The sequence below is a fragment of the Elephas maximus genome, chromosome 24, assembly GCF_024166365.1.
Source record: "Elephas maximus indicus isolate mEleMax1 chromosome 24, mEleMax1 primary haplotype, whole genome shotgun sequence".
Lineage (NCBI taxonomy): Eukaryota > Metazoa > Chordata > Mammalia > Proboscidea > Elephantidae > Elephas > Elephas maximus.
The window spans coordinates 4760202-4784162 of record NC_064842.1 but is presented as its reverse complement, the minus strand read 5'-3'; the positions used below and the strand labels follow the sequence as shown (position 1 = coordinate 4784162).

At 40.0% G+C, this 23961-nt stretch overlaps 1 protein-coding gene across 4 annotated transcripts in view; it reads left to right on the top strand.

Annotated features, from left to right (window-relative positions):
• The window catches only part of USH2A (usherin), a 906431-nt gene that overhangs the window by 715076 nt on the left and 167394 nt on the right, over nucleotides 1–23961 (top strand). For all 4 annotated transcript variants that reach the window (XM_049868234.1, XM_049868232.1, XM_049868231.1 and 1 more), the window contains 2 exons: nucleotides 8918–9025; nucleotides 23281–23464. In XM_049868234.1, the coding sequence (XP_049724191.1) occupies nucleotides 8918–9025; nucleotides 23281–23464 (292 nt within the window). The remainder of the gene's footprint in view (nucleotides 1–8917; nucleotides 9026–23280; nucleotides 23465–23961) is intronic.

Genomic DNA, 23961 nt, shown 5'->3' with positions numbered 1-23961 from the left:
ATTTTTTAAGGATAGAGACAATAACTCCTTGTTTGCCATTGAATCCTTGGTACTTATCACAGTACTTAACGTATATTAGATGTTCAAAAAATATTTGTTGAATGAGTGAATACTGAATAGTAAACTTGGTTCTAAATGACTACATTCTGTTTCCACTGGAGATAAAAACTCCAGTGTCAACTGCAGCGACATCTCAGGCCAGACTGGCTACGTAATTTGTGGAGACCAATGCAACATGAAAATGCGGGGACCTTTGTTCAAAAATCATTAAGAATTCCTCTAACTCACAAAAAAAGACGGGCTTACTGGTCTGTCAGAGACTGGAGAAACCCCAAGAATATGGCCCTCGGACACCCTTTTAACTCAGTACTGTAGTCACTCCTAAGGTTCACTCTTCAGCCAAAGATTAGACAGGCCCATAAAATGAGACCAAATGGGCACACCAACCCAGGGGCAAGGACAAGAAGGCAGGAGGGGACAGGAAAGCTAATAATGGGAAACCCAAGGTCGAGAAGGGGAGAGTGTTGACAAATCGTGGGGTTGGCAACCAGTGTCACAAAATAGTACATGTATTAATTGTTTAATGAGAAACTAATTTGCTCTGTAAACCTTCATCTAAAGCACAATTTAAAAACAAAATCATTAAGAAATTCAAGAAGGCAACAGCAGAGCACTACACCAAGCACGGGGTCCTTCTCAGCTCAGGACTCTGTGACTGCACAGAACACATGCCCATGGAGCCAGCCTCGATCTCAGGCAATCTGGATTTATTGATGGTGCATTTTTTCAATTGAAACTGATAGTAGGAAAACTAGAATGGCGATCACGTTCTCAGAACAGACCTGGAACTTCTGTAGTTTCGTGTACCTGCTCCGGCCCTTATTTCCCCCACCTACTACCTAATCAGAGCCCAGGTGGTACAGTGGAGCCCTGGCGGCTCAGTGGAGCCCTGGCGGCCCAGTGGAGCCCTGGCGGCCCAGTGGAGCCCTGGCGGCACAATGGTTAAGAGCTCGGCTGCTAACCAAAAGGTCCGCAGTTTGAACCCACTAGCTGCTCCTTGGAAACCCTGTGGGGCTGTTCTACTCTGTCCTATTGGGTCACTTTGAGTCAAAATCCACTCGACAGCAATGCTTTTTTTTTTTTCTTTTTTTTTGGTTTTGGGTACTACCCGACCACTGACCACCATGAATGAGACCTATGAAAATAGGTAAGGCGATTATTTTCATTTTTCCAGTGCTGAGGAAAACTAACTTTGTGCCTGACTACTTGCCTAAAAAAAAAAAAGACACCGACCACTATTTCTCCCTTTCTTTAAACGTTTCTAGATGCAGCTGAGACACTAATATTTAGAGAGAAATAATTTTCCCTGAAATCCCACATTTTCCCAGGCTAGTTCTGGTTTGTCTCCACAGTCTCCGCCAATCTCTGCTCTCTCTGAGGTGGCCTTGTGGTCGTGTATTTGAGCAGTATCAGACTTTGCCTCCACCTGATACCACATTTTGTTTCTAAAGAAGAAAATTCTGCCTGAATATTTAGAAGAGAAGAGGCCTTGGTCTAGTATACCGCTGGACTCCAGAGAAGGAAGATATTTTTTAATAGGTTGTAACTAAAATCAAAAGCAAGTGACTTTCCTTGATGGCTGTCTTAACAATAGCTTTGATATTGACATATTTGGAAAGGGCATCCGCTAAGGCTGTAACTCATTTAGGAAGTGCCTCTTGGGCTGAGACTGATTACCAAGATATCGGGGTTTATGGGACTAAGCCGGGACCTAGTATTTCACATGAAATAGAGAATTCAGAATGCAAATAAGTTTGCAGCAAGTGGTCACCAGAGAAAGTCGTGATGTTACCGTACCGCCGTGTGCAATGCAGAGGTCCCTTCACTTTGATGTTCTGACTTCAGAGCCACGGGAGGTGGCAATGCTAAGATTCACCGAGGGAATTCATGCTTGGGAACCTGGATACAGAAAAAAGGCAGGGACAGTGGCTGCTCATGGAGGAGCAAGAAGTTGGTTTGGCCAAGCGGGATAGGGAGCTGCTGAGATCTGATGGATGGTATTATCAAAAAAAGGGGGCTCCTTTAACATCAGCACTCCTGATATACTTCTACTCAAATTTTATAAAGCAAATCGTTATTTAAATGCACCTTGTCTCTGAAATAACTCTGTGGTGCCTTAGTGTATCAGCCGGGAACATCCATATTTCCACATAGAATCCGATTCATCTGTGGCGGAAGCCTGATGTCACAGCTAACTCTAACGTCACAGCTAACTCTAACGTCACAACTAAGGTTGCCAGTGAATGCCGGAATTTCCTGGGCATCTCCATGGGCAGAGATGCTCTAAAGGGGATCACTTAGTGAGATCTCAGGCCAGTGGGTGGTACAAATGACTAAGCACTCGACTACTAGCTGAAAGGTGGGCATTTTGAACCCGCCCGGGGTGCCTTGGAAGACAGGCTTGGTGATCCACTTCTGAAAGATCACAGCCTTGAAAAACCTATGAAGCGGCCCTACTGTGCACACATGGGGTCACCAGGAGTTGGAATTAACTTGACAGCAGCTAATGACAACAAACGACATTATCACGGCAGCAGTTTTGGGTTGGGTCTGCCCAGCCCAGCATCCAGTTTGGATAAAGTGGTGTCCGGACAAGTTGCTCACCTACAAGGTGATGATTTATAATACTGGATATCTGCCTAACAAAAACTTCTTAAAGCAACCCAGCCTCTCAGCACATGAGTCAATCACTAACCATGCTGACTGAAGGACTTATGGAATTATATATTGTTTAGGACTGTTTGCAGATGATGCTGTAGGGTAATTGGCTAAATCCTTTGAAGCAGCACTTGCTATCTGAAATTATAATGGACAAAGTGCCTTCTCCCGGCTACTTATCCAAAGATGAGGAATTAGAAGCAAGCTGTTCGTTACAGTGTGCATCAAATGTAACTTGCATAAGCCTGAGTTTTGTTTTCCAAATCATATTTTTATGATCCATAGGCAGACTTTTTGCAGTCCCTTTTTAACACACATTTACTCTTGAAAGGGCTGTTACTTGAAAGTGTAATTGTAATGAGTTTGGTTATAGTCTGCCTCTTTCCCTTAAAAGAGAACACGATTCCCTATAGGGAAATTCAGGTAATTTGCAGCCACAGTCATCTCCACTAAACCGAAATGTTAAATACTTGGCTTTTCTCCATGCATTCGCCTTTCTCTGCTCTACAACCGTTATTTCCTACTCTTCAGTGCTGAGCGCTTGAATGATGTTTTCTTTTCTCCTTTTACTCTTGACTTTAGGATTAAGTTACAGTCAGAACAGTTCCTTTGAGACATCTCTTTATTTCTCGCTTCTCGTCCTGATCAATTCAGGAGTAGTTTTCAATTGGTGTGCCCTTTTCATTGCCTGTTGCTAATATTTCATGTATGTCTCATTTTAAGGACTACCAATAAAAAAAAATAATAATAATACCAATAGGGGCTTCCTTAAAATGACAGCAAATCCCCATTGAAACGTGTTGACTTGATTGAGTTTCACAGAGTCGTGTATACGGAAGGTCATCCAGGGCATGTAAATCATCTTTGCCCAATCATAGTCGGTGCTCTCCTTGCAGACTATTCCAGCCCAGCCTATCGGTAATCCAGTCCTCTAGCCATATGAAAAATACAAGAAATAGAATATAAAAAATTACAGACTTGGATATTGCCTGAATACCCTCAAGGTAGTCTGCAGCCCACTATCAGCCCACCGTCTCCAGTATCATGCCTACAGTTTATAGACACGGAAACTGAGGCACCCAGAGGTCAACAATGTTTCTCATGGTCGTAGTTGTTAAGTAGGTAAGTATTAGAACTCAAATAGACTAACTTCAGACTCCGCTCTCTTGACTACCACACTCTCCTGTCTCAGTACATGGCTTCTTGTAATGTTCAAAATGAAGATATTTAAATATATATTTCCCCTGGCATTCTGTTTTAATTATTGCACGTTTCACAGGACTTTGAGCTACCTTTGTGGCTTCCTGTGTGTTTTCCTGACCAGGCTTGGGAGCCTGACCCATCTGTTCTGGGCTACATTTTTCAGCTCTACCGCACAGATTTGAATCCAGACCTCACTCCTTAGCTCTGTGGTCATAGACAAATCCCTCCAACTCTCTGCGCTTTTTCTTGCTTATGTGTAAACCAAGCAGACAGTCACACATACCTCAGCAAAAGGTGTGGGCATTGATTGTGTTCACGTTTGTGAAGTGCACAGAAGAGGACCAGCAAGCAGTAGGTACACAACAAACCTCAACTACCATGTTAGCTATGAAATCTAGTAACCAACTTCCCTAAAAATAACCATATTTCTCATAAAGTATATTTAGTCGATAGAGTCCAGAAAACTGAAAAAGGAGTTAAAATAAAACAGCAAAAACAACCAAAAAGCCGGAGTTTTTTTCCTACTTTATAGTTTTTGTATTGACTTGATGCTTGAACTAAATCCTTTTAGTACGTATCTTTCACTTTAAAAGGAGTTGCAAGGATTTCTACCATTTTTTAAATCTTTCAGATGCTGTGTAATCTTCAGAGGGAAGGCAGTCATTGAGTACTTTCAATGTGTTTGGCTGTAGTTCTTATCTAATGGCGAGTGTTGGGCTTGTTGTCCACATGTGCAAAGGAATATTCCCGTTGTTGTTACTCTCTTCCCCGCCATCTTGTAACCCTTTCTAGCTTTTTGAAAGGAGATCACCTAGGACAGGGTAACACCAGCTGCTGTGGTTCCCACATGTAACATACAGGATTCTCAGCCTGTGCTTAGACATGTGAGACTAACAATAACTATAATGATGGTATCATCTAGAGCTCTTCTTGTAAGTCATGAGCTTAACAAAAAGGGGCATTTATTGGCTCATGAAACTAAAAAGTCAGGTGTAGACTTTAGGCACAGTTCACTCAAAGATACCAAATGCTGTTTTCAGGACCCAATTCCTTTTTATCTCTCAGCTCTCCTCCATTCTCAAGCTCTATGTGGTGAAAAAAGAAAAAAAAAAAAAAACTATCAGCTGTTAAAACAAAAATTCTTGTTCTAGGTCTAGCTTGCATGGGCCTGAATTCGGCCAAAGACCAAAGCTGCTGACATGGCAAAAAGACTATGGAGCTCTGGTTTCCCAGGCCCGGGTCGTAGGTACACTTCTCAGTCTGGGTAGGGAGTCACCTCTAAACACTTCTAAATAAAGCGCAAAGCCTGATAGTGGCCAAAGACTGGGTTCTCCAAGAAAAAAATGAATTTTGTCATAAAAAGAAAAGCAAATGGACCCTGAAGATAAATATAGCAGATGTGGAGTTACGTGACATCCTTCAACAAACCACGGTTGAAATGAGCCAAAGCGTTTCTACCTTTTGCCATATGTGGCCCTTTGACTGTGATCAGCACATCCACATGCCACAATGTCAGGAGAAGACAAAAGCTTTTAAGGATAAATTGTCAGGAATTAGAATGAACCTATCTCCCTTCCCACCTTCACTGGTGGCGGCATGCCTCTCACTCTGGTCTTTCTGGCTCTTTAATTCTTGCGTCCCTTCCCCAGTTCACCATAACCAGTCCTGTTGGTTTGATGGTGTGTACAAACTCCTGTGACTTCCTGGCCCAGGTTTTCTATTCAATGCTGGATTCTGCATTCTGCTTTGATGTTTGTATCCCCAATACCTTCAAGAGATACACATTTCCTCTTGGTTCCATACTTTGCTGAGGCAACCCAGCCCATCCAATTTAAACATCGGTAACAAATTCCTTTGACATGCCTTCCTCAGTCTATCAACAATTCCTAAGGGGACAACCTGTCTGCTGTTGTATTATCTCTAAACAGCTGTCTTCTAGTGTTCTGGGCTATGTGTAAAATGGAGGCCACTTGACTTGCTTCCAGAGAGATTCTGTAAAGAAATGACAATTTCTTTTATTTTTTATGTACATTAAATTGCCTTTTAGCCACTATCCTCATTGCAAATACCCTCAGCCATCCAACTAGCCTTATTACACATCTGTGATGATGAATTTTCTCTTCTTTCACCCAAACATCCATCCTAAAATTTGTTTCAATAGTCAATGCATGTCTGAAATAGACCAGACAGAACACAAAATGAGGAAGAGAATGGAGTCTATTATTTGTAAGAACTTTCCAAAGAAAAAATAAATATCTCTCCTCTTTTACCAGCTATAATTAAGTTGGCCATTTGGAAAATTCTAGAAAATATCTATTGCTCACAAATTGTATTAATTTTATTATTATGTTATTAATATTTTGCAACTAGAGAATAATCTGCTCAATGTAATATATGCTGTGGGCAAGGATGCTTATGGAATTATGAAGAAGGACCTGTTTGTTCAGGTCACACTTGTGATGGACATGATAGCTTCACAGCCTTGCCATCCTTGAAGGGCACTTTTATGTGCTCTCTCTTCTTTAAACAATATTTAACAAACATTACTGGACATCTGAAATAACCACTATAGAGAAAGTGCAATAAAATAAAATAACAATATCATCCCTACTCTCAAAAGTCTTATATTCTAATTGAGAAAGTAAGAGATTGACCAGGTGTAAAGATGTTACAGGGGCAAGACCCCCTTTTTCAGTAGTGGAAGTGAAGGGGAACATCAGCAGGCTAAATCAGCTTGTCACTATAACCTCTGATCTTGATTCTAGGATGTTTCCTTCCATTTTCTTTTAAGTTCCATATTTTTATAATCTTTAGCATTTTCCCATAAGCTGTTATCAAACCTATGTGGCTTGGGTATGGCTTAGATCTTTCCTTTATAGCCTTCCTCTATAAATCATATAAATATCAAAATTATGTAAATCCTCCATAGCAACCACATGGAAGATTATAATCAAATAAGTACCTGCGTCTCATCACCAAACTGATAAGAAAACACAAAGGGCTCTGAAGCAGAATCCTGGAGTAGCTCCAGCCACAGAACATTATTGCTTTAGCAAGGAACCAGACCACAGCCCCGATTCTAAATGAATCGATTCATTAAAATATTCATTCATTTTACAACAATTTATTAAGCACCTACTTTGGGACAGTCACTATTCTAAGGATAAAGTGGTGAGCAAAACAAAGTCCTTGCTTTTTGTGGAACTTAAATCATATAAGCCCTATTGCCATTGAATTGATTCCAACTCATAGTGACCCTATAGGACAGAGTAGAACTGCCTCATAGAGTTTCTAAGGAGCAACTGGTGGATTCAAACTGCCAACCTTTGGTTAGCAGCCATAGCTCTTAACCTCTACACCACCAGAGCGCCTACATCATATTAAGGGGAAACAAAAATAAATAGATACATAATAAAACATCAGCTAGTATGGAAGACTATGAAAGAAGAAAGTAGGGTGAGGGGATGAAGAACGATGGGTGTGGCGTTTTAGACAGAGTGGTAAAAATCTTTGAAAATGTAGCATTTGAGGAGAAATATGCATAGAGTGACATGAACATCTGGTGGGAGAATCACCGCACCAAAAGAACAAAATATGTGGAAATGTAGTTCAAAATTCATGAAAATTAAAGTACAGTAATTTGTGGGTCCCTGTTTTGACTTGACTCGATTATCTGACATAACTCAAACATAGACTATATCCTACTCTTTAAAAAAATGTTTCCCAAGAATCAAGGGAAGAAATGTCATGTTAGCTTCCGTAAATTCCTTGTTGGATGCTTCTGAGTCTTAAGTTTGCTTCTGCTAAACAAAGCACTGCTCCAGATCACCCGTTCCATCTTCTCAGCAGCCTGCGAGGCTAGGTGCTGTAGTGATTCCCCATTTAACAAATCAGAGTCCGTAGGTGGTACAAACAGCTAATGTGCTCGGCTTCCGACCAAAAGATTGGAGGCTCAAGTCCACCCAGAGCCACCCAACGAAAACCCCGTGGAGCACCGTTCTACTCTGACACGCATGGGGTCACCATGAGTCAGAGTCAACTCTACGGCAACTGGTTTGTCCAAGACGAAGAGAAGCTGAGTAACTTGCCCGTGGTCACCGACCAGAGTGGTCACGTCTAACGGTATACAACTTCTTTTGTAAATAGATGATTCCTTCTTTTTTTCCTGAGACCTTATTGAGTTGCTGTTGTGCTGCATCATGTTTCTAACACAAAAGAGGTGCTATCCCCTCATCAAGTTGAGTCTGGTCTATGTATAAAGACAAAACCAGCCAACCCACCAAAACTAGAGAAGTGTGAGATGGTACACATAAGGGCACACAAAATGAATAAGTGCAGAGTTTAAAAAAAAAAAAAGTGTTGGTTGACGATAATTTGAGTTGAACGTGTCTAGGCTAAACAAAAATGTTGACTCTAAACTTCGTTTTGTTTTTCTGCCTCTATCCATATAAGAAGCAGTTGCAGTAATAGGAAGGGTTAGCCTGGAGAAGAGAAGACTCAGGGGGGATTTGATAATTGTCTACAAATATTTGAAGAACTGTCATATGGAAAAGATAATAGATTTGTTCTGTATGTCCCCAGAGGTAGCAGTGGTAGAAAGATTTCACCACACTTTAAGGAAGGATTTTCAAACAATGTAAGGCAGACTCTAGAGCTTTCCAAAGATGGAATGGACTCTTTGGGAGGCGTGCTCCAGGTCACATAGATGGGACATCCTCTCCAATGACAACTTGGGCAGAGAATCAAGACAAAGATGGAGGGATGGATTACAGGAATTGTAAGGTCTCTTTCAAGACTGAAAGTTTATTATTTTATCAGTGATAAAAGAAATTTCGTTAATACTTAAACTGCTTATGATGCTCCAATGTTTATTAAGGGATATTTTCTGCTGTTAAATTTTTTTAATATCATTTCTTCAACTCTGCGTGTTACTTCTGGTACTTAGTTGATGATAAATAACCCTCTCAAGATGTGCTTTCTTGTTGGCCGTTTCTAGGTCTCCAGCCATACAGCAACTACAGCTTCACAATTACAGCCTGTACATCTGCTGGCTGTACTTCAAGTGAATCTTTTCTGGGTCAGACACTGCAGGCAGCCCCTCAAGGTAATGAAAAAAAAAATTCATGATGGGGGAAGAGTTTTTGTATACCATCTTGAAGTGAATGCTATAAGCTTTCTCATAAGAAACGAGAAAGAAGGAATAAAGTTGATCGGTACAAAAAAAAAAAAAAAAAGGATTCTAGGTTCCTACTCCTCAGTCTTCCTTGAACTAAATGTAGCCTCCCAAGGTAAGTTAGCTTTCGATTCTTTAGAACTTTTAAATTTTGTTTTCTGTGGGAAAAATTCACTGTCTACTTGTAAATGAAATTCCTAGGACTTGAAACAAATATCTACAGAGCACCTACTACATAGCAACCACTGGGCTAGGTGCTGTAGTTGACTAAAATATTTCCTGCTTTCAAGAACTTACAGTCAAGTAGAAGTGATATGACAAGTATACAAAACCTTTCTGAAGAGTCGAAATCTGAAAGGTGGTGTTAAGGAAGAACAAACGAACAGAATATTCAGGTTAATCAGAGGAGGGAGAGATTTCAGCCCACTGGGGACATCGGGAAAGTTTGTAGGTAGCAGATGACTGTCAAGATGGAGCGTGAGGAACAAGGGTTTTGACAGATGAACGACGGAATAGGTGTTCTCTGAAATATGGAGAGGGGATGTGAAGAGGAACCAGCATCTTCTAAGGCAAGTTGGCAATGTCTATTAAATTCAAAACGCAAATTTCCCATGGCAGAGCAGTTCCATTTGCACTATCTATGCCAGAAAAAAACACTCCCACAACTTCACAAGGAGGCGTGTAACAGGATGTTTAATGAGGCATCATTGGAAGCACTTTGGCTAAAAGTTGGAGGCAATCTAAATGTCCGCGAGTAGCGGAATTGCTAAATAAATTCACACACACTCGCGTTATGGAATTTCACAAATCAGTTTTTAAAACTGAGATAACTAACCCAAATATAAAGCGGGTGTTGTGGAAATGTATTTAACGAATGTCATCTTTTATGTGGAGTCCTGGAGTGGTGCACACGGTTGACACGCTCGGCTGCTAACCAAAAAGTTGATGATTCAAGTCCACTCAGAGGCGCCTCAGAAGAAAGATCTAGCAACCTCCTTCCCCCAAATCAGCCGCTGGAAACCCCGTGGAGCACAGCTCTGCTCCGACACACACACGGGCCGCCACGGGTCGGAGCAGGTCGCCCGACGGCAACTGGTCAGAACCACGAGTCGGAGCAGGTCGCCCAACGGCAACTGGGTTTTTCACAATTACCTTTTATGTATTAAAAAGCACACAGAAAATGTTATTCATTTCTCTAGGTGAATACAGACATGTGCACAGAAAAAATTCTCGCTGTGTACACAGCAGCTGATATCAACGGCCACCTTCACGGTGGGAGCTAGGTTTGCATGTTGTCATTTACATTTAAGAGAAAAATGTGCTCATTAGTTTGTTAACTCATCATCTGCCTGTGTTCCGTGTGGGGAAACTGAGGCATATAGAAGTTTCTAAACAGTAATATGATGCTAATTTCCACAGTAGGGTCCTGAACTCCCTGTCCATTACTCTTCTAACGAAAGAAGTTGACGTACCTCAGAATATTAGACCTGAATTTCCTACCAGTAAATGGGGAATAAAATGGAAAATTCCACATATGGGGCATATGGCTCCTCACCAGGAATTCACTAATGATGTTTTCTATATAAAGAATGTTTCATGTCAAAAAGCTTAGTGTTCCTTTGAAAGGAAGAAACCAGCAGTGGATTTTTTGGAAACGTAAACTATCCAATGGATACTTTGATCATAATGAATAATTTCTAAAGGATCTATCAACCAGTTTTGGCTGAAACTCAAGTCTGATAAAATAGCAGGATCTCTTTCTCTGGTTTACTCCACCAATCCAGATATTTAAATTCTTTGAAAATATGTGTCTATTTTCCCACTTCCCCAACAAAATTTCTTGAAAGGGCTCAGATTTTATGACCTACAAATCATAGTTTTCAACAGTGCAAGGGAGTCTGAGATGAGAAATGGTCTCGAGTTCTTTTTTTTTAACTTTATGTACCTTCCCTTTCACACAAATAACTATGCAAAGGAAAATTAAACTAACTGGGCTTTCCTCTGCAGAGGAAACATGGGTTTAGAATCCATTTTCTGACTGTATAAGTGTCATTTGTGAATAACTGATATGTAAAAATAAATATAGTCTGAGTACTTAGCTTGGGCCTTGAAAGGGGATAAAACAGCAGTAACATTAAGTTCTGTTGTGTTACCAAACCAAAAAAACCAAACCCAGTGCCATCGAGTTGATTCTGACTCATAGTGACCCTACAGGACAGAGTAGAACTTCCCCATAGAGTTTCCAAGGAGCACCTGGTGGATTCGAACTGCTGACCTCTTGGTTAGCAGCCATAGCACTTAGCCACTAAGCCACCAGGGTTTCCGTTGTGTTACCGTAAAGTGAAAATAAACGTATCATTTCAAATTACTAACCCAATATAACTAATTGTAAAATGGAACTTTGAAGTGAATCAGACATAGTTTGAAGGTCTAACATTGGAGTGTCCTAATTGGATACTGAGAGAATTAAAGGAAATATTCGTGATAGCCACTCTGAACACTGCTTGTTTTCTCATTTTCTGTCTAAAAACAAAAGGAAAAAAAAAAAAAAAAAGTTAATACACATCACCACCTCATTGGATGAGTTGGAAAGAGTTCTCTACGATTTTATTCTCAAGTTGGGTGGCTTTAGTCAAACGGCAAGAAGAGGTGCAGCTGAATTATCACTCTCTTTAGAGTCACTGCTGTCCCTGAGAGGCTTAACCTATTTTAGAAGTAAATTATGCAGAACTATAGGTATGCTTTCCCCTAACATTGATGATGTGGAAAAGAAGACAAATCTTTCCCAGTTTCACTCTGGAGGGCTCTTCCTCTGCCCCTCTTATAATTGATGATATTTTCTTGGATTCTTCTGCACTCTTTGCTCTACCAACTCACCCAGTCTCTGTTGGAATTCTTAAATAAGGGCTTTAACTCTTACATAAAGGCTCGTGGCTACATGGAACACTACGGCTCTAGCCAAGGCCACATTCGCGAATGCCAGGCCTACGTATCCACTGGTCTAGTGGATGTTTATATTTAGATATTATGCTAATATTTCAACACTTAAATAATCTCATCTCCACCCCCACCCTACCTTCAGCTTGGCCTTTTCCCTCCCTCAGGTACCACCATCCACCTAATCACCTGAACCCCAAATTTGACATTCTTTTTTTTTTTTTAACTTTTATTAAGCTTCAAGTGAACGTTTACAAATCCAATCAGTCTGTCACATATAAGTTCACATACATCTTACTCCGTACTCCCACTTGCTCTTCCCCTATTGAGTCAGCCCTTTCAGTCTCTCCTTTCATGACAATTTTGCCGGCTTCCCTCTCTCTCTATCCTCCCATCCCCCCTCCAGACAAGAGCTGCCAACACACTCTCAGGTGTCCACCTGATATAATTAGCTCACTCTTCATCAGCATCTCTCTCCCACTCGCTGACCAGTCCCTTTCATGTCTGATGAGTTGTCTTCGGGGATAGTTCCTGTCCTGTGCCAACAGAAGGTCTGGGGAGCATGGCCGCCAGGATTCCTCTAGTCTCAATCAGACCATTAAGTATGGTCTTTTTATGAGAATTTGGGGTCTGCATCCCACTGATCTCCTGTTCCCTCAGGAGTTCCCTGTTGTGCTCCCTGTCAGGGCAGTCATCGATTGTGGCCGGGCATCAACTAGTTCTTCTGGTCTCAGGATGATGTAGGTCTCTGGTTCATGTGGCCCTTTCTGTCTCTTGGGCTCTTAGTTGTCGTGTGACCTTGGTGTTCTTCATTCTCCTTTGCTCCAGGTGGGTTGAGACCAATTGATGCCTCTTAGATGCTCGCTTGTTAGCATTTAAGACCCCAGACGCCACATTTCAAAGTGGGATGCAGAATGTTTTCATAATAGAATTATTTTGCCAATTGACTTAGAAGTCCCCTCAAACCATGTTCCCCAGACCCCCGCCCCTGCTCCGCTGACCTTTGAAGCATTCATTTTATCCCGGAAACTTCTTTGCTTTTGGTCCAGTCCAATTGAGCTGACCTTCCATGTATTGAGTGTTGTCTTTCCCTTCACCCAAAGCAGTTCTTATCTGCTGATTAATCAATAAAAAACCCTCTCCCTCCCTCCCTCCTTCCCTCCCTCCCTGCTTCGTAACCACAAAAGTATGTGTTCTTCTCAGTTTTTACTATTTCTCAAGATCTTATAATAGTGGTCTTATACAATATTTGTCCTTTTGCCTCTGACTAATTTCGCTCAGCATAATGCCTTCCAGGTTCCTCCATGTTATGAAATGTTTCACAGATTCGTCACTGTTCTTTATCGATGCGTAGTATTCCATTGTATGAATATACCACAATTTATTTACCCATTCATCCGTTGATGGACACCTTGGTTGCTTCCAGCTTTTTGCTATTGTAAACACAGCTGCAATAAACATGGGTGTGCATATATCTGTTTGTGTGAAGGCTCTTGTATCTCTAGGGTATATTCCGAGGAGTGGGATTTATGGGTTGTATGGTAGTTCTATTTCTTCTAACTGTTTAAGATAATGCCAGATAGATTTCCAAAGTGGTTGTACCATTTTACATTCCCACCAGCAGTGTATAAGAGTTCCAATCTCTCCGCAGCCTCTCCAACATTTATTATTTTGTGTTTTTTGGATTAATGCCAGCCTTGTTGGTGTGAGATGGAATCTCATCGTAGTTTTAATTTGCATTTCTCTAATGGCTGATGATCGAGAGCATTTTCTCATGTATCTGTTGGCTGCCTGAATATCTTCTTTAGTGAAATGTGTGTTCATATCCTTTGCCCACTTCTTGATTGGATTGTTTGCCTTTTTGTGGTTGAGTTTTGACAGAATCATGTAAATTTTAGAGATCAGGCACTGGTCTGAGATGTCATAGCTGAAAATTCTTTCCCAGTCTGTAGGTGGTCTTTTTACTCTCTTGGTGAAGTCTTTACATGAGCATAGGTGTTTGATTTTTAAGACCTCCCAGTTATCGGGTTTCTCTTCATCATTTTTGGTAATGTTTTGTATTCTGTTTATGCCTTGTATTAGGGCTCCTAGGGTTGTCCCTATTTTTTCTTCCATGATCTTTATCGTTTTAGTCTTTATGTTTAGGTCTTTGATCCCCTTGGAGTTAGTTTTTGTGCATGGTGTGAGGTATGGGTCCTGTTTCATTCTTTTGCAAATGGATATCCAGTTATGCCAGCACCATTTGTTAAAAAGACTATCTTTTCCCCAATTAACTGACACTGGTCCTTTGTCAAATATCAGCTGCTCATACGTGGATGGATTTATATCTGGGTTCTCAATTCTGTTCCATTGGTCTATGTGCCTGTTGTTGTACCAGTACCAGCCTGTTTTGACTACTGTGGCTGTATAATAACTTCTGAAATCAAGTAGAGTGAGGCCTCCCACTTTCTTCTTCTTTTTCAGTAATGCTTTGCTTATCCGGGGCTTCTTTCCCTTCCATATGAAATTGGTGATTTGTTTCTCTATCCCCTTAAAATATGACATTGGAATTTGGATCGGAAGTGCGTTGTATGTATAGATGGCTTTTGGTAGAATAGACATTTTTACTATGTTAAGTCTTCCTATCCATGAGCACGGTATGTTTTTCCACTTAAGTGTGTCCTTTTGAATTTCTTGTAGTAGAGCTTTGTAGTTTTCTTTGTATAGGTCTTTTACATCCTTGGTAAGATTTATTCCTAAGTATTTTATCTTCTTGGGAGCTACTGTGAATGGTATTGATTTGGTTATTTCCTCTTCGATGTTCTTTTTGTTGATGTAGAGGAATCCAAGTGATTTTTGTCTGTTTATTTTATAACCTGAGACTCTGCCAAACTCTTCTATTAGTTTCAGTAGTTTTCTTGAGGATTCCTTAGGGTTTTCCATGTATACGATCATGTCATCTGCAAATAGTGATAGCTTTACTTCATCCTTACCAATCTGGATACCCTTTATTTCTTTGTTTAGCCTAATTGCCCTGGCTAGGACTTCAAGTACGATGTTGAATAAGAGTGGTGATAAAGGGCATCCTTGTCTGGTTCCCGTTCTCAAGGGAAATGCTTTCAGGTTCTCTCCAGTTAGAGTGATATTGGCTGTTGGCTTTGCATAGATGCCCTTTATTTATGTTGACGAATTTTCCTTCAATTCCTATTTTGGTAAGAGTTTTTATCATGAATGGGTGTTGGACTTTGTCAAATGCCTTTTCTGCATCAATTGATAAGATCATGTGGTTTTTATCTTTTGTTTTATTTATGTGATGGATTACATTAATGGTTTTTCTGATATTAAACCAGCCTTGCATACCTGGTATAAATCCCACTTGATCATGGTGAATTATTTTTTTGATGTGTTGTTGGATTCTATTGGCTAGAATTTTGTTGAGGATTTTTGCATCTATGTTCATGAGGGATATAGGTCTGTAATTTTCTTTTTTTGTAATGTCTTTACCTGGTTTTGGTATCAGGGAGATGGTGGCTTCATAGAATGAGTTGGGTAGTATTCCGTCATTTTCTATGCTTTGAAATACCTTTAGTAGTAGTGGTGTTAACTCTTCTCTCAAAGTTTGGTAGAACTCTGCAGTGAAGCTGTCCGGGCCAGGGCTTTTTTTTGTTGGAAGTTTTTTGATTACCGTTTCAATCTCTTTTTTTGTTATGGGCCTATTTAGTTGTTCTACTTCTGAATGTGTTAGTTTAGGTAGGTAGTGTTTTTCCAAGAATTCATCCATTTCTTCTAGGTTTACAAATTTGTTAGAGTACAATTTTTCATAGTAATCTGAAATGATTCTTTTAATTTCATTTGGTTCTGTTGTGATGTGGTCCTTCTCGTTTCTTATTCGGGTTATTTGTTTCCTTTCCTGTATTTCTTTAGTCAGTCTAGCCAATGGTTTATCAATTTTGTTAATTTTTTCAAAGAACCAGCTTTTGGCTTTGTTAATTCTTTCAATTGTTTTTCTGTTCTCTAATTCATTTAGTTCAGCTCTAATTTTTATTATTTGTTTTCTTCTGGTGCCTGATGGATTCTTTTGTTGCTCACTTTCTATTTGTTCAAGTTGTAGGGACAGTTCTCTGCTTTTGGCTCGTTCTTCTTTTTGTATGTGTGCATTTATCGATATAAATTGGCCTCTGAGCACTGCTTTTGCTGTGTCCCAGAGGTTTTGATAGGAAGTATTTTCATTCTCGTTGCATTCTATGAATTTCCTTATTCCCTCCTTGATGTCTTCTATAACCCAGTCTTTTTTCAGGAGGGTATTGTTCAGTTTCCAAGTATTTGATTTCTTTTCCCTAGTTTTTCTGTTATTGATTTCTAGTTTTATTGCCTTGTGGTCTGAGAAGATGCTTTGTAATATTTCGATGTTTTGGACTCTGCAAAGGTTTGTTTTATGACCTAATATGTGGTCTATTCTAGAGAATGTTCCATGTGCGCTAGAAAAAAAAGTATACTTTGCAGCAGTTGGGTGGAGAGTTCTGTATAAGTCAATGAGGTCAAGTTGGTTGATTGTTGTAAGTAGGTCTTCCGTGTCTCTATTGAGCTTCTTACTGGATGTCCTGTCCTTCTCCGAAAGTGGTGTGCTGAAGTCTCCTACTATAATCGTGGAGGTGTCTATCTCGCTTTTCAATTCTGTTAAAATTTGATTTATGTATCTTGCAGCCCTGTCATTGGGTGCATAAATGTTTAATATGGTTATGTCTTCCTGATCAATTGTCCCATTTATCATTATATAGTGTCCTTCTTTATCCTTTGTGGTAGATTTAAGTCTAAAGTCTATTTTGTCAGAAATTAATATTGCTACTCCTCTTCTTTTTTGCTTATTGTTTGCTTGATATATTTTTTTCCATCCTTTGAGTTTTAGTTTGTTTGTGTCTCTAAGTCTAAGGTGGGTCTCTTGTAGGCAGCATATACATGGATCGTGTTTCTTTATCCAGTCCGAGACTCTCTGTCTCTTTATTGGTGCACCTAGTCCATTTCCATTCAGCGTAATTATAGATAAATAAGTTTTTAGTGCTGTCATTTTGATGCCTTTTCATGTGTGTTGGCAATTTCATTTTTCCACATACTTTTTTATGCTGAGACGTTTTTCTTAATAAATTGTGAGATCCTCATTTTCATAGTGTTTGACTTTATGTTAGTTGAGTCGTTACATTTTTCTTGGCTTTTATCTTGAGTTATGGAGTTGTTATACCTCTTTGTGGTTACCTTATTATTTACCCCTATTTTTCTAAGTAAAAACCTAACTTGTATCATTCTATATCGCCTTGTATCACTCTCCATCTGGCAGTTCAATGCCTCCTGTATTTAGTCCCTCTTTTTGATTATTGTGATCTTTTACATATTGACTTCCATGAGTCCCTGTTACATGTATTGTTATTTTTTTTAATTAATCTTAATTTGTTTTTGTGATTTCCCTATTTGAGTTGATATCAGGACATTCTGTTTTGTGACCTTGTATTGTGCTGGTATCTGATATTATTGGTTTTCTGACCCAACAATATCCTTTAGCATTTTTTGTAGCTTTGGTTTGGTTTTTGCAAATTCTCTAAACTTGTGTTTATCTGTAAATATCTTAATTTCGCCTTCATATTTCAGAGACAGTTTTGCTGGATATATGATCCTTGGCTGGCAGTTTCTCCTTCAGTGCTCTGTATACGTCGTCCCATTTCCTTCTTGCCTGCACGGTTTCTGCTGAGTAGTCTGAACTTATTCTTATTGATTCTCCCTTGAAGGAGACCTTTCTTTTCTCCCTGGCTGCTTTTAAAATTTTCTCTTTATCTTTGGTTTTGGCAAGTTTGATGATATTATGTCTTGGTGTTTTTCTTTTTGGATCAATCTTAAATGGGGTTCGATGAGCGTCTTGGATAGATATCCTTTCGTCTTTCATGATGTCAGGGAAGTTTTGTGTCAGGAGATCTTCAACTATTTTCTCTGTGTCTTCTGTCCCCCTCCCTGTTCTGGGACTCCAATCACCTGCAAGTTATCCTTCTTGATAGAGTCCCACATGATTCTTAGGGTTTCTTCATTTTTTTTAATTCTTTTATCTGATTTTTTTTTCAGCTATGTTGGTGTTGATTCTCTGGTCCTCCAGATGTCCCAGTCTGCATTCTAATTGCTCGAGTCTGCTCCTCTGACTTCCTATTGCGTTGTCTAATTCTGTAATTTTATTGTTAATCTTTTGGATTTCTACATGTTGTCTCTCTATGGATTCTTGCAACTTATTAATTTTTCCACTATGTTCTTGAATAATCTTTTTGAGTTCTTCAACAGTTTTATCAGTGTGTTCCTTGGCTTTTTCTGCAGTTTGCCTTATTTCGTTTGTGATGTCTTTAAGCATTCTGTAAATTAGTTTTTTATATTCTGTATCTGATAATTCCAAGATTGTATCTTCATTTGGGAAAGATTTTGATTCTTTTGTTTGGGGGGTTGTAGAAGCTGTCATGGTCTGCTTCTTTATGTGGTTTGATATGGACTGCTGTCTCCGAGCCATCACTGGGAAACTAGTTTTTCCAGAAAATCCGCTAAAAAAAAAAAATGCAGTCAGATCCCTATCAGAGTTCTCCCTCTGGCTCAGGCTATTTGGATGTTAATGAAGCCGCCTGACTGGTACGCTGGCTCCAGGCTCTGAAAACAATCGCTGCCTCCCCGTTTTTGTTCGTTCTCCGTCTCTAAATCTGTGTTTGTTGTTCAGGGTTCGTAGATTGTTATGTATGTGATCGATTCACTTGTTTTTCCGAGTCTTTGTTGCAAGAGGGATCCGCGGTAGCGTCCACCTAGTCCACCATCTTGGCCCTGCCTCCCAAATTTGACATTCTTAATGCTTCACTTTTCCTTAGACTGCAGTGTGCAGTGGGCCATATAATCATATAATCTTTTTTTATGCTTATTGTCTGTAGACATTTAGGGAAATTCCTGACAATTATTTAGATTTTATTTCATTCTAGAGGCTGATTCTCTAGAATAAATTAAAATTTGCCTAGTGATTGCTGAAAGCCGGGTAGTATAATCTTACAATTTTTGAGGATTTCTTTTTTTTTTTTTTTTTTTGCCTTTCCTCTCCATTCCATCTGTCATTGCCTTAGTCCCCAGGCTCCTATAATTCCTCTGGGTCCTCCTAACTGGTTTTCCTGACTCTAGTTATTTTTCTCTTTCCCGTATCCTTCTTCCTAAGTCCTTTTCCTGTTTTACCAAAATAGGCATATCTGACAGTAATTACCTCCATAGAAAAATCCCCATTTCCTTCAAGGAACAAAAAAATCAGTTAGGCAAGACACACCTTCAAGTTTTAAATTCTGCCTATCTGTCAAGTCTTCCATATCACCCACATGATACCTAGTGCCACAGCCATGCCGAGGTCCTTGCAGATCCACCACGCTCTCTTATATCTGGGTCTTTGGTGGGCTGTCTTGAGTCTAGGTACCTTTCCCCTACATTCTCACTGTATGAGTTCCCTGGGGCTGTCTTAAAAAAGTACCACAGACAGGCAGCTTAAACCAACAGAAAAGTATTCTCTTACAGTTCTGGAGGCTAGAAGTCTGCAATCAAGTTGTCAGCAGGACCATGCTCCCCCTGAAGGCTCTAGGCAAGAATCTTTCTTTGCCTTTTCTAGCTTCTGGTGGCTCCCGTCAATCCTCCTTGTTCCTTGGCTTGCACCACTCCAATCTCTGCCTCCATCTAAACATGGGTTCCTTCTCTGTGTCTCTCTCATGTGCCAGTCCTCTTTTTATAAAGATACCAGTCACTGGACTTAGGACCACCCAAATACAGTATGACCTCATCTTAACTTGATTATTTTTACAAGGACTCCTTTACCGGAAAAGGTCACATTCTGAGGTTCCAGGTGGATATGGATTTTTAGGGGACACTATTCAACCCACTGCACTCACCCAGCTAACTCCCACTTTTTCAAACATCCCCTCTTGTGAAAATCTTCTCCTGTGACCACCACTTCCACTTCCTGCCTCTTCTCATTGCATCCCCCAGAACTTCCTAAATGCTCTAATAGCACACTCTGCTTCCTTCTCTCATAGCATTTATCATAGAGGATTGTAAGTTTTTCTTTATTCTTCTTCCTTCATCATGACACTGTGAACGCCTTGAAGGGTGAGGACTACGTTCTTTATGCCCATGCCCACAGTGACCAATACAGTAAATGCCACAAAATGGTGTGAATGTTAAATGAATGAATTAACACATAGTATTTAGTTTGAAAGCCAATGCATCCTTGACATCAGCTGATGCACAACTTGGTCCCTCCATCAGATTCCAGGAGAAAGCCAATCCACAAGGAATGTTGGGATTTTTCAATTGGAATGAAGATTTATAGGGGCACAGAAAGTGGGTAATATTGCATGGCACTCAAGATCAATTTAAGGTATTTCCAGTAGGCGTGTTTCTTTTCCAGTAGCTATTGTCTCTGGGTGATGCAAATGGTTAAGTGCTAGACTACTAACCAAAACTTTGGTGGTTTGAACCCACCCAGAAGTACCCAGGAAGAAAGGCCTGGTGGTCTGTTTCTGAAATATCGCAGCCTTGAAAACCCTGTGGAGTACAGTTCTACTCTGCAACACCTGTGATCACCAGTATTCCAAATTCGCTCTACGGAAACTGGTTTGGTTTTTCTTTTATTGTGTTGTGAGGCCCACCAGGGTTTTCCATCTGACCTTCCCCTTCATGGCTCTCAGCTAGTTTACCACCATCCTCCTAGATTACTTCATTAACTGCCATCCATAGCCTTCCCTTGAACGGCCTGGACTCTGCCTCTTTATCATGCAGAATAGGTTTTCTGGTGCCCACCTGAGACTCAGGTTGGTGGAGCTGGAGCAGACTCCCCAGTAGGAGACACACTAAGGCCTCACACCAAAGGTGGGTCTCACCCTACCAAAGATTTCTCACAACTGCCAAGAAAACAGCATCTCCATGTCATTACGCAAGTAAAATAGAGCACTTATCAGTTATTTTACACATTTTGAAATTTATCTTCTCAATCAAACCAGTGGACACAGAGTTATTACCACCATGAACGGAGCTTTCGCCGCCCTGTATAAATGTGAACCCCAACTTTTATTTAAAACTTGAAGCAAACCCGAAATTTGCGTCATTTTATTTCATTAACTCCCCAACTTGACTCTGGGTCTGTAGGCTGCATTGACTGGTTCAAATTAGAAACTAAATGAAAGCCTTTCTAGAGCCTTGGTGATTTGAAATACATCCTTCAAGGTGAGAAAGACATGACTACAGGAAGCAGATTATGAGCTTAAACTTTATATTTATCTCTTGAATCCACAAATTAATATCATATTTAAATCAGAGCTCTAATTAGTTGGTTATCTGGCAGCTGCTGGCAGAGGAAGCTATATACACTTATACTGTGATTTGTGGGTTTTTCCAAGCATCTAGCATCAAGCAACCTCTTAGAACAGAGTGAACCACCTTCTCCTCAGGAATAAGTTGCTCCTTAGAATGTCTGTAAGTTGGGGCCATTTAGAAGCTTATCTTGATTCTTTTAGGATTCTACTGAATAAATTACATTTGAACGCCATGAACTTTTTTTCTTCGGAAAGTGGCAAAAGCTTACCCCTATAGGGTAGCTTACACTTGAGATACGATCAACCAAAAACTATTGGTTACAGGGAACCCAGTATTGAAATGAGTTTTAAGAAGCAACAGACTTGAGTTATAGTGTCTATTCAAAGCATACCTAAGTAACATCATAAAGTGGTAGGGTTCAGCTTTCACATCTCTAGGTTCTCCAACAATACGATTGTATATCTAGAAGAGTATTTGAATGCCCAACCTTGAATTGCAGATACATGTGCGTATATTTTATCTGTTATACAGAAGGGTAAACTCCTCGAGTCAATGAGCCATATCTAAGTCATCTTTGTACTCTATAGAACAGGTTAGAGTGCTTAACATAATATTTTGCAGGAGATATACTTACAATAACCGCATTCATTCACTTAATAGGCATTGCATTATCCATAAAGGTGCATTGACAAATAAGACAGAGATGACCCCTGCCCTCTTGGAGCTAACCTTGTATTGAAGCAGGAGAGATGGCAATGTCAAGTAGCTGGTGGAATTCATGATCCTGCAGCTCAGGAGAGAGTGTTAGTCTAGAGATGCATTTGGGAGTCTTCAACATATGTTGTTGTTAGTTGCTGTCAATTTGGCTCTGACTCATGGTGACCTTACATACAACAGAACAAAGTGATGCTCAGTCCTTCGCCATATTCAAGATTGCTGGTCCACTGTTGTAGCCACTTTGTATTTTGAGTGCCTTCCAAATTGGGGCTCATCTTCCAGCTGTATATCACACAGCATTCTGTTGTAATCCATAGGGTTTTCACTGGCTAATTTTTGGAAGTAACTCACCAGGCCTTTCTTCCTAGTCTGTCTTAGTCTGGAAGGTCCGCTGAAACCTGTCTACCATGGGTGACCTTGTTGGTATTCGAAATACTGGTGGCATAGTTCCAGAATCATAGCAACACTCAAGCCTCCACAGTGCACCAAACTGACAGATGGGTGATGGCTTCCACATACGAACCCATTGCCATTGAGTTGATCCCAACTCATAGCAACACGTATAGAAGATACTTAAAACTAAGGCACTAAATCGAACTCTCCCAAGAAGACAGTGTTGGATGGTAGAGGAGAAGCAAGAAAAGGAGAGGAGGGGAGAAGAGGAGAGAGGAGAGAACATAAGCCCCAGAGGCACTGTAACATTCTGAGGTCGAGGAGGGGAAGAGGAGCCCCAAATGAGCCCTGAAGGAGTAGTCAGAGAGAAAGGGAAAAAAACAAGCAGAGCACAAGGTGTTCCAGAAGAAAAGTGAAAGAAAGCTTACTTGTTAAATTGTATAATTCAGGCAAATACTAGATTATAGTTACTTCCACAAATTCCAGGTAACCAGTCATTAGAGTTTGATATCCCTGGATAGTCTCCCAGGCCTTGATTTAAATTATCCTCCAAGTGATAGCCGACATGGAGAAATTTCCAAGTTGCCTGACATTCACTTTGCAAAGATAATTCAAAAATAAACTAAAGCAATAAGTAAATAAATATGTGTATCTCCAATTATGTATTTCACTTCCAAAGTAAATAAAATGTATTTTGGCTGCTCAGTGGGATGTTTTCTATGAACAGGTACAAACATCTTAGTTTTGTGAGGTAATTGTGTGACTTTTATCCTAACAATAAAACTTTGTTGTATTGTCTTTCCCAGGAGTTTGGCTGACACCACGACACATTATCATCAATCCTACAACAGTGGAATTATACTGGAGTCAGCCCGAAAAGCCCAATGGCCTCATTTCTCGGTATCACTTGAGGCGTAATGGGACCTTGGTTCTCCTGGGTGGCAGCGAGGAGCAGAATTTCACTGACAAAAACCTGGAGCCCAACAGCAGGTGAACTAAAAGAAAACTTTACCAGTCATCCACTGAGATTTTTAGATCTTTGAGGAGGTTGAAAAATAGCACATCTCCCTGTGAAACAATATTAAATCAATAAACCCATTGATCAGTCAATCAGTCTGCTCATTCTTTAGCCATTCTGTAACCGATGAGATCTTTGAATCAGTTTCAGATGTCAAAGACTAGGTGCTAAACCGTTAAGTAACCTTCAGATTATATCGAATTCCTTAAAAATGTAACTACACATTAAAACATGTGAATTAAACACTGGGTCATGAGAATTTTTATGTAAAATATACAAAGTATTAAACTTGAAAAATTATCAGATTATCTCTAGCAGTAAGAGATTGACAGAGTTTTGTTTAACATTTGCTATCTTTTTGTCTAGTATAACATTTTCTGTACTTGCTGCACTAAATATACGCATGAGAAGTTTTAGGCAAAAAAGTTCCATATATTTGCAATTCATTCCCATTCATTTCTCAGCAGAA